The following is a 12,639-nucleotide window of genomic DNA, read 5'->3' on the forward strand; positions in this document are numbered from 1 at the left end:
TTTTCCAAATACTAAAAATAAATTAGTGACTGCACAACCCCAGAGTGTGGTCAATTTACTCTAAGCTAAATGTATAAATAACAAATCCCAGCATCTGAGACTTAGGAACAAAATTTTCTTGAATTTCTTTATTATTCAACAGATATACAGTATATTAAATATTTTTTTCACCTTTTCACAATGATGAGAACACTAATGTTTGTCTGCTCTCATTCTCACAAACCCCATCCACCATACAAAACCGCACACTCTTATCTTCATATGAGATAAATACATCCGCACAGAATAAAAGCTATTATATTGTGATGTATTCTATAAGACAAAGAGATATAGATATCCTTCCTAGCAAAAAATGATATTTAAAGGGACAGCACACAAAATTATGTACATGCTGCAGTGTACCACCGGCACATTTTAAACACTCATATCTATGGAGATACTCCAATTAAAAGGATTATTTTTACAAAAGGAGTGTCAACCCACCATAAAGCTCACTGGTCCTGTTCAAATTTAAACGAAATTCCCCCATGAGATTTCTCTGTTGAGGCCCTTGGTGCCAATGTGTCTAATCTCCTAATCCATTGTGCCTCCTTTCTGAATAGTCATTTTTGTCTGTCTCCACCAAACAGTTAACCAGAGCTCTGAGGATGTGGTAATCATTATAGTTTAATAGATAGATAGGATACTCAGTTAACAGTGAACGTTTTTTCCAAATACCTACATAGTTCAGACAAAAACACTCTTCCATTCACGGAACTGTTGTGGTGGTAGAATGTTGGAAGGTTGGCCCATACCTTAGGTTAGACAACCTGTTACAGTCAAATTTGTAGGGAAATTGGGACTAAAGGTTGCTTGGACACTATTTGGACTGTTTGATTGAGGGTATATATATATATATATATATATATATATATATATATATATATATATATATATATATATATATATATATATAGAGAGAGAGAGAGAGAGAGAGTATAGATATGTGTAGGCTGGATAATTTGTACTGTCTATAGGAATCCAACCTATCACCTTTTTTTTCTTTTTTTTTTTAAAAAGCACAAAATATATACAATTTTAGATTACTATAAATTAGTCAAATTATCAAAAGACAATACTGAAAATTATTTTAATTTTAATTTTAAATTTATTAAGACTTTAAAGGGTTACCTGTACCTCTAGGTGTTGCAAAGATGAAGATTGGGGCTTTGTATGAGTCCTCATGTACACCCACATAAAGCAAAGAGGAAGTGAATCTGCTTTCAGTCAATTCTCCATTGCAAAGTCATCACACTATGCTGACGGTCATCAACATTACATATGAGGCAGAGATATTTTTAAATTGGAAATTCCTTTTCTAAAGGGGCTTTAAAATAAACCATTCTTTCCTGCATATGAAAGAAAGCAATTAAATCTATTAAAAATATTATCTTGCATGAAAAAAAACAGATAAACGTTTAAATTTAAGTGAACCTGGAAATGCATGTTTGTGTGCAACTGATACCTAAATATCCATTGCTCGTTGGTTACAAATTCTAAAGCACTTATGGGGGACAATGGTATTCTTCCACAAACATGAAAACAATAAGTGTGTTCATTCAGGATAGATATCCAAAACTCCATTCAAGAGTTTGCTTTTAAACAAATTTAAACTGTGTATGTTGAGCTGCCTGTGTTTCTTTATGGCCATTATGAAATGTAAAACTGCTAAAGGACATATATGGAGTTTAGATAGCTCAAGTGATATTCACAGGTTCATATCACATCCAAGATGGTCAGTATTTTTTTGACAGTCATGTATTAGAGTTTATTCACCTGCATTTATAGAGACTTGAAACTTATTAAAGGGATATAAACCCCATATTTTTTTTTTCATGATTCAGCTAGAGGATGCAACTTTAAACAATTTTCTAATTTACTCCTATTATCAATTCTTCTTCATTCTCTTGGTATCTTTATTGGAAAAAGCAAGAATGTAAGTGTAGGAGATGGCCCATTTTCGGTTCAGAACCCTGTGTAGCACTTGCTGATTGGTGGCTACATTTAGCAACCAATTAGCAAGGGCTACCCAGGTGCTGAACCAAAAATAGGCTATCTGCTAAGCTTACATTCCTGATTTTTAAATAAAGATACAAATAGAACAAAGAAACATTGATAATAGAAGTAAATTAGAAAGTTTCTTAAAATTGCATCCTCTATCTGAATCATGATAGGAAAAAAATGTGGGTTTCATATCACTTTAAGCTTCTTTTTTTGTCTGTGACTTTACATAAAGAACATTCTTGTTGCAAGTAACCTTAACCACATATCTATAGGTGATTGTATATATTTAATTATGCAAAAACATATGTAGGTACCCCACTATTATAATAGTCCATCTCCTATTTTTCTGTGAATGTGCTATTTAGACATCATAATTGAATTATTACATTTAAGTACATGGCGATTTGGTTACCACTAATAGTCTTCCCTTTTTACTGTGTGGCTTACAATCACTCTCTTTTGTGTTTCAGGTTGGATGCATGCCTTGGATATGGAATACAAATTCCAGCACTTCCATTGTGATCATTTCACCCAATGGGGAAAATAAAACAATGGATGAACTTCCATGTGATACATCTCACTATGCTTTTCTATCTTGTGTGGTGGGCACCTTAAGTTTGGCAATATTTTTACGCATTTCTTCTTTGCCAAAAATGCTCCTACTTCTTTTTGTTACAATTTTGTATATAGTAGTTTTGGAACTCAGTGGATACAGAAAAGCAGTTGGGTAAGTGTAAGTTTAAATCATTAATAAAGAATAAAATCAAGAGGAAAGTCAGGCTAGTGACAGATTTATAAGCTATATAAGCTTGACTGTAGCACAAGGACTTTGATGTCTATGGGATGTTTTGGAGTCATTGAGGTGCACTTATGGGAGTTTGCTTACCACAAGATAAGAGAGTATAGGTCCACTGCTTCTTAACCTCTCTGCCACCTCAGAAAAAGAATAAGTTTTATATATATATATATATATATATATATATGATGTGCATTGGAGCCCTTTGCAGTCAAGTAGATGAAAACATGTATAAGCACATTTATGCAATATTCATGTTTAATAAAGGTTTTAACTATGTATTTACTGTAAATATTTCACATTCTAATGCTCTGCACATAGCAGAATATGTTCTATATATTTATACATAGATATTCATATATATATATATTTCTCAAGTAAAGAAGAGGCACTCACAGGTCTTAATAGGTATAAAGGCTTTTATTAGTTCATAGGTTTAGGTCAATGTTTCGGTCCTCGCAGGGACCTTTGTCAAGACCGTCCTCGGCTAACACCAATAATAGGCGTTCAGCGGCGAACACCTATTATTGATGTTAGCCGAGAACGATCTTGACAAAGGTCCCTGCGAGGACCGAAACGTTGACCTAAACCTATGAACTAATAAAAGCCTTTATACCTATTAAGACCTGTGAGTGCCTCTTCTTTACTTGAGAAATTTTTACCTATCTACCATAGAGTGCACCCAGGCATCACAACCAACAGTGAGTGCTTGGATCCCTCAACTTGCATATATATATATATATATATATATATATATATATATATATATATATATATATACATATATTATTGGGTAGTTTATGAATAATAATAATAAAATTATTGTCAGCAGTACCTCCAAAATAATATTATGTTGAGATGTTTATAGATATCAGTAACTAATGACAACAAAAATTATTATTAAATATTAATATTTAATCCCAATTAAAAATATAACTAAGTTCTGATAGGTGTAAGATAATAGACACATCAACTATATTTATGCAGTAATCAGGGGTATCAGTTTGATCAAATATATAACAGATTATTACAATATTAAAGTATTAAAACAAGCTATTTTAATTAAACTATATTTAATTATATAGTCTGTTACCCTTTGGATATGAGCACAATATTGTTGAGAAATTAACTCTTAACCCAAAATGAATTAATTGTCAAATATCACAGTAGATTTACTAGAAACAATTCAGAATAAGCCAGTAGCATTTAGTTAGTGAATCAAAGCCAAACATCACAATTAAAATCTTAACTAAAAGTCAATAGATTAATTGTGTTTCCAGGAAGAAAAATGTAACTATCTAACCAAAATAGTCTTATATATTAATCAATACAACAGTAATGAGTACAATAGAGCTAACTTTAAATACAATTTCTAAAATATTTTAAAGTAACTTTAAATCAATTTAAGAGTATTTAATACAGAATCCCTTTTCCTTCAACATAAAATTCTTTCAATGCTAATATAGGTACCAAATTATAAATATAAAACACACCTTTAAATCACAATTGACATTTCCGGTATACACTACTTCTATAAGGAAATTTTAGTTATAGTGACTATTACAATATTTAATTTCACTGTCAGAACCAGGGTTTAAAGCTACCTAAGTCAGCTTTAAGTCAGCTCCAGGAGTTTCTCCAAAAAAGAGTGTTCCCAAAAAGTGTAGTCCAAAAGACTGTATGTGCCAGACTGTTTGTCTCAAGAGTAAAGTGTCCCTCTCAACCCTGTGAGAGGTCTTTTTTCCCTTTCATATATATATTTATATGTATGTTCCCAATAGTTCCCTATTTATGTTATATCTCCAAGGATGTATGTGGGAGCTATATTTATAACTGGCATTTGGAAAATTACAATTAATATTGGCAGTAGTTATAACTGTTTATCATGATATTTTAATGGTATAATTTGATTTTATATTTTGACATACTTTATTGTTATATTTATATCATACACATATATATCCACGTAAGCATGAGTGAAAGTCTGTTGTAATTATTTATTATAGATATACAGTATATCTTATTGACTATCTGATATAGCTATATTCAGTTATTTGTGCACATTCCTTAATAATATTTGAATGCATAACAATGTATTCCTTATATTAATCAGAGTATAATTTATTTTCCATAGTTATGTATTAGTCATTTGAGAACATTGGTCCATCAGATACAAGTAAAAAAACATATTTTTTTTCTAAACATAATTAGTCAATCATTTTATGTTCAGTTCATTGGTTTAGCAACCATTATAAGTACAGTTATTACACATATAAGCCATTTCATATTTAGTATAGTGTGCTAGGCATGAGATATTTATCCTAGACTTATATATTGGTACATTTATACAGTACTGATGTATATTAACTGTGTGAATATTATATATAAAAGTAATTTAATGTAAAATCATAATATTAAATGTAGTATCAGTTCCCATGATAATATTACAAGTTAAGAATATTTCCTCTGCTAAATTCAAAACAGACACAGAGTCTGTATACAGGTATACCTCGCTCATATAGCGGGTTAGGGCCAGGAGCCCCGCTGTAAAGTGAAAACCGCCTTAAAGTGAAACAAGGTGGTTTTAGCTTTCTTTTCACTTGCCAGTGTGTTTAAAAACTTGAAAACATGTTTGAACTAACATATATTAGGGGTGCAATAGTGCTATGTTTAGTTTAACACTAATAGCACAGTATTCAATTAGTATTCAATAAATACTGTACCTGTAAAATTGTGACAATTACTGTAGTAAAATTTGCCAGAATATAACACTGAGACACAGTTTGCACTCTAATGCTGTAAACAGAGTGAATTGTGCATAACAAAATGGTGCCAGTCACTTTTCTCGCAATCTCACGAAGATTACAGCACTGTTTAAAAATCCTTGGAGGTTGAACTTCAGCTTCACAAAGCGCTGTATTAGCGAAGCGCTGTAAAGTGAGGTACCTGTATTTGTATACTAACCCAGCATGTATTAATTAACCCTTAAGGGGGAAATAGTTAATTTCCTTGTCATCCTGAGTATATGGGGGGTAGTTATCAAGCCGTCAACCTCAAATACGCTGGAATTCCGCAGCGTATTTGTGGCGAGGCTGATTCGCCTTAGTTATCAAAGGCTCGAGACCGGCAAAAGTAGAATTTTGTGACGTAAGCTTCGATCCGCCGGACTCAGTCCGACACAGATCGATTCTTACGTCACTCCAGATGTTCCGCACACAAGTGCGGCACATTCTCACTACTTTTGCTAGCTATCAAAAAACTAGCAGGTACGCTCGGCACTTTTACGGCCCAGCGTACCTGGTTTTCAATCCGCCACCCCTGGAGGCGGCGGATCCCATAGGAATCAATGGGAGTCTGACCATAGCGAAAGTACAAGTTCGCTGCTGACAGACATCCCATTGATTTCTATGGGAGCTGTCTACACCTAACACCCTAACATGTACCCCGAGTCTAAACACCACTAATCTGACCCCCCCTACACCGCCGCAACTAAATAAAGTTATTACCCCCTAAACCGCCGCTCCCGGAGCCCACCGCAAGCTACTCTATACATATTAACCCCTAAACCGCCGCTCCCGGAGCCCACCGCAACTATAATAAATGTATTAACCCCTAAACCGCCGCTCCCTGAACCCGCCGCAACCTATATTAAATGTATTAACCCCTAATCTGCCCCCCCTACACCGTCGCCACCTATAATACATTTATTAACCCCTATCCTGCCCCCCACTACGCCGCCGCCACTGTAATAAAATTATTAACCCCTAAACCTAAGTCTAACCCTAACCCTAACGCCCCCTAACTTAAAATAAATACAAAGTTACCTGTAAACTAAATATAAATCCTAAGATAGCTATAATATAATTATTAATTACATTGTAGCTATCTTAGGGTTTATTTTACAGGTAAGTATTTAGTTTTAAATAGGAATAATTTATTAAAGTATAGTGTAGTGTTAGGTGTAATTGTAACTTAGGTTAGGATTTATTTCACAGGTAAATTTCTCTTTATTTTAGCTAGGTAAGCTATTAAATAGTTAATAACTATTTAATAGTTATTGTACATGGTTAAAATAAATTGAAAGGTACCTGTAAAATAAATATAAATCCTAAGATAGCTAGAATATAATTATTATTTATATTGTAGCTATATTAGGGTTTATTTTATAAGTAAGTATTTAGTTTTAAATAGGATTAATTTAGTTAATAAGAGTTAATTTATTTAGATGTATTTAATTAATATTTAAGTTAGGGGGGCATTATGGTTAGGGTTAGACTTAGGTTTAGGGGTTAATCATTTATTACAGTGGCGGCGGCGTAGTGGGGGGCAGGATAGGGGTTAATAAATTTATTATAGGTTGCGGCGGGTTCATGGAGCGGCGGTTTAGGGGTTAAACTATTTATTTAGTTGCGGAGAGGTGCGGGATCAGCAGGATAGGGGTTAATAATTTTATAATAGAGGGCGACGGTATAGGGGGGGCAGGATAGGGGTTACTAGGTATAATGTAGGTGGCAGCGGTGTCCGGGAGCGGCGGTTTAGGGGTTAATACATTTATAAGACTTGCGGCGGGGTCTAGGAGCGGCGGTTTAGGGGTTAATACATTTATAAGACTTGCGGCGGGGTCTAGGAGTGGCGGTTTAGGGGTTAGTAACTTTATTTAGTTGCGGGGGCCTCCGGGGGCGCCGGTATAGGGGGTAGAACAGTGCAGTTTAGTGTGAGTGCTTAGTGACAGGCTAGCAATAAAGCTGGGAAAAAGCCGAAGGGCAGCGAGATCGGATGAGTGATAACTGTCACAGTCCGCTGCTCATCGCCCCGCGGCTTTTTGACAGCTTTATTTGATAACTTAGGCGAACGTATTCAAGGTCCGCGGCGGCGAAGGTAGGCGAGCTTAGGCGGACGTATTGGGCCGGCGAAGCCAGAAAAGTAGACGGCTTGATAACTACCCCCCTATGTATTCATATATAGACCCACTGTCTCCCTCGCCACAGGGGTCCAGTGATCTAGTGGTTTTCTTTAATTAAGTTGTTTAGGCAGTAAATTTATGAAGATTATTTCATTTGGAGATTCCAATCTTTGGAGATAGTGAAGTAAGTTAGAAGTTACATCTTTACAATTTGAGCAAATGTATTTCATCCTGTGCTCTTAGACATCCTGGCTTGTTAGTGTATATCTTAACAGCAGGAGGTCTGTGTCATGAGTCTGTTCTGGCCTTTTGATAAGTGGATGTGATCTTACAATAGCCCAATTTTTATATCCAAAGGTGAATTTCATATATAAATTAATTATTTATATTGACATATAGTTTACAGCTTTCCTCACAATTTATCTGACAATATATATATATATATATATATATATATATATATATACATACAACACACAGAGAAAGTCCAGCACTCGCTTGCTAGCGCTCAGCTAAGATTAAAAGCAAAACTGGAAGAGTTAGTTGCCGCATCTTGCCAAATGGGACATGCCCAGGTACCAAGTCAAGGTCTCTCCCAAAACTTGGGTCCGTAATATAGAAATACAAATTGAAGCTCTCAATCAAACAAACTGGGAACAAGTCAAAGGTTCACAAACTTATGTTATCACCCTAGACATATAGATAACAGGAAGGGGACTGCACTCTCGGACTGAACTGGGTATACATCCTATGACCCTGCAACATGCTTAGCCCCGGGTGCTAAGCATGTTGCAGGGTCAAAGGAAGATATATTTGCTCATTGTATTCTAAGCTGTACTATCCCCAGAGTCAAAGGAAGTTAACCCCAGACAAGTCTGGGTGCAAGGACCATAGGGAAAATTACAAATAAATTAATGCAACACACAGAGAAAGTCCAGCACTCGCTTGCAAGCTCTCAGCTAAGATTAAAAGCAAAACTGGAATAGTTAGTTACCACATCTGGCCAAATGGGACAAGCCAAGGTACCACGTCAAGGTCTCTCCCAAAACCTGGATCCCTAATAGAGCCATACAAATGCAAGCTCTCAATACAAACTGGGAAATGTCAAGGGTTCACAAATTTATGTAATCACCCTAGACATATACAAAACACGGAAGGAGACTGCACTCTCAGACTAGACTGGGTACACATCCTATGATCCTGCAACATGCTCAGCCATGGGTGCTCAATATCACTCTCAGGAAGCTGTGCTGCCCCCAGAATCACAAGCATATATAATAATTTATATATATATATATTGGTATATATGGTATGATATATATTGGAGTGCTAAGTGTAGCATGCAAGTGCTAAGGGGTAAAAAGCAAAACAGAAAGAAAACAAGAGTGCAAAAGACTGATCTAAGTGTAGCATAAAAAAACACCTTTTAATGGCACACAATAAAAACATACTCACGCTCTGTACCCTCAAACATATGAGTTATGTTAGCAGCATATCAATAGGTCGACAACACAGTCTGGTCTCCCTCTTTGGTAGCCCAGAGTCCCAGTCTGTTGATCAGATCTCCTGGTGTGTATATATCTGAAGAGACGAAGTGGGGAGAAGCCCCACGAAACGTGTTAGATAATACCCTCATTGACGGACGCTTGCAACCAATTGAGACGTAGCATTCTAGCCGGCTTGTGAATGCTTGTTCAGTTTGGTTGGAGGATAGCGATCCTGGTTCTTTCTGTGTCCTTAGTGACTTTTGAGTGGGGACACACAGCGGTCACAGACCCGAAGTTCCTGCTTTCTTCTGGTGGATTACACTTTGTGGACGTATGCAGAGGTGAGCATTAAAGACGTCTCTGCATATATACACACACCAGGAGATCTGATCAACAGACTGGGACTTTGGGGTACCAAAGGGGGAGACCGGACTGTCTTGTCTACCTATTGATGTTCTGCTAACATACCTCATATGTTTGAGGGTACAGAGTGGGAGTGCGTTTTTATTATGTGCCGTTAACAGGTGTTTTTTATGCTACACTTAGAGCCGTCTTTTGCGCTTCTGTTTTCTTTCTTTTTTGTTTTTTTTCTAGTACCACCCTTCCCTACAGGTGAGTCTTTGAAGGAGCAGCAGTAAGGACTGTACACTCTGATCAGGAATTTGTAAGCTTTATACAAACATATCCTTTTCATGCTAGTATATTATACTGTTTTTATTTTATTGATGCCTACACATATATTCCTGGCACGTTTCTAGATACAATCACTTGTAGATGGATTAATTGATTGATTGATTATTGTACTATATTTGCTCATTGTATTCTATCTGTGTATTGTATATAGAGAGATATATTCTTTACTTATATATATACTAGTTATCCCCTATAGGTGGTGTTCTTTAGTGGCAAGCTTTAGTGTCTTGTATATATTCAATAAGTGCTAAGGGGTATTTTGAGGCTCTTTCTGTGTGTCGGAAATAGTACACGTATTATGAGTTGAAAGTAAACCATAGTGAAATTTGTTGCGTGACTTTAGAGCTCTGGTTAAATATTACTCAAGACAAAAATGTGGATTAAAAAACATCAAAAATACCTTTAAAAGTACAGTTACACTCATAATAGCACTGTCTGCTAAAAAGTATTTAAAAAAAATAATATTGCATTAAAAAGATATAGGGGCTTAAAGATATGAGGTCAAAGGTGTTAGAAAAAAAAGGGCTGCCCAGTGCTTTAATATAGAGATGCATACATACACATGTCAATATATATATATATATATATATATATATATTTATGTATTTTACCATATATTACTGTACATATGGATAATGTCCTTTTTATTACAAATACACACACATATATCTATAATATACAGTGGGGCAAAAAAGTATTTAGTCAGCCACCAATTGTGCAAGTTCTCCCACTTAAGAAGATGAGAGAGGCCTGTGATTTTCATCATAGGTATACCTCAATTATGAGAGACAAAATGTGGAAACAAATCCAGACAATCACATTGTCTGATTTGGAAATAATTTATTTGCATATTATGATGGAAAATAAGTATTTGGTCACCTACAAACAAGCAAGATTTCTGGCTCTCACAGACCTGTATCTTCTTCTTTAAGATGCTCCTCTGTCCTCCACTCATTACCTGTATTAATGGCACCTGTTTGAACTTGTTATCAGTATAAAAGACACCTGTCCACAAACTCAAACAGTCACACTCCAAACTCCACTATGGTGAAGACCAAAGAGCTGTCGAAGGCTGGGAAGACTGAATCTGCAATAGGCAAGCAGCTTGGTGTGAATAAATCAACCGTGGGAGCAATAATTAGAAAATGGAAGACATACAAGACCACTGATAATCTCCCTCGATCTGGGGCTCCATGCTAGATCTCACCCCGTGGGGTCAAAATGATCACAAGAACGGTGAGCAAACATCCCAGAACCACACGGGGGGACCTAGTGAATGACCTGCAGAGAGCTGGGACCAATGTAACAAAGGCTACCATCAGTAGCACACTATGCCACCAGGGACTCAGATCCTGCAGTGCCAGACGTGTCCCCCTGCTTAAGCCAGTACATGTCCGGGCCCATCTGAAGTATGCTAGAGAGCATTTGGATTATCCAGAAGTGGATTGGGAGAATGTCATATGGTCAGATGAAACCAAAAAAGAACAGTTTGGTAGAAACACAACTCGTCGTGTTTGGAGGAGAGAGAATGCTGAGTTGCAACCAAAGAACACCATACCTACTGTGAAGCATGGGGGTGGCAACATCATGCTTTGGGGCTGTTTCTCTGCAAAGGGAACAGGATGACTGATCCGTGTTCATAAAAGAATGAATGGGGCCATGAGATTTTGAGTGCAAACCTCCTTCCATCAGCAAGGCCATTGAAGATGAAACGTGACTGGGTTTTTCAGCATGACAATGATCCCAAACACACCACCCGGGCAACGAAGGAGTGGCTTCGTAAGAAGCATTTCAAGGTCCTGGAGTGGCCTAGCCAGTCTCCAGATCTCAACCCCATAGAAAACCTTTGGAGGGAGTTGAAAGTCAGTTTTGCCCAGCGACAGCCCCAAAACATCACTGCTCTAGAGGAGATCTGCATGCAGGAATGGGCCAACATACCAGCAACAGTGTGTGACAACCTTGTGAAGACTTACAGAAAACGTTTGACCTCTGTCATTGCCAACAAAGGATATATAACAAAGTATTGAGTTGAACTTTTGATATTGACCAAATACTTATTTTCCACCATAATTTTCAAATAAATTCTTTCCAAATCAGATAATGTGATTGTCTGGATTTGTTTCCACATTTTGTCTCTCATAGTTGAGGTATACCTATGATGAAAATGACAGGCCTCTCTCATCTTCTTAAGTGGGAGAACTTGCACAATTGGTGGCTGACTAAATACTTTTTTGCCCCACTGTATATATATATATATATATATATATATATATCTTTATATACCTATATGTGTATATCTATTCCTATGGATATATATAGAAATATTTATTTAATAATAAAAAGTACATTATTTTGTATGTGAAGAACATAGGAATGTAAAATATGAGTTTTGTGCCTCTTGTTTCGCGATTTCGATTTTAACGTGGTCGGGTTGATGCACATAAAAATGTAGTAATCTTAAGGTCTTTTATTGAGATATTACATATAAAGTATTAAAAAATCAATATAAATTATTAAGCATACTGTATAATATTCTATATAATCCATAGAATATAGCTATATATTTTATAGGTTGTTAAATCATTTTTAATAATTTATACTATTTTTTTAAATATTTTATGTGTAATATTTCAATAATGCACCTTAAGATTACTTGGTTTTCATGTGCGCTAACCCGACCACGTTAAAATCTAAATGAAGAAACAGTCAGCTAGATT

General features: G+C 35.9%; 1 protein-coding gene across 1 annotated transcript in view; it reads left to right on the forward strand.

The window, feature by feature from the left end:
• Positions 1-12,639, forward strand: part of ADCY1 (adenylate cyclase 1) — a 720,437-nt gene that overhangs the window by 618,842 nt on the left and 88,956 nt on the right. The window contains exon 13 of the mRNA XM_053715756.1: positions 2,514-2,770. Coding sequence (XP_053571731.1) covers positions 2,514-2,770 — 257 coding nt within the window. The remainder of the gene's footprint in view (positions 1-2,513; positions 2,771-12,639) is intronic.

The sequence above is a fragment of the Bombina bombina genome, chromosome 5 (assembly GCF_027579735.1).
Source record: "Bombina bombina isolate aBomBom1 chromosome 5, aBomBom1.pri, whole genome shotgun sequence".
NCBI lineage: Eukaryota > Metazoa > Chordata > Amphibia > Anura > Bombinatoridae > Bombina > Bombina bombina.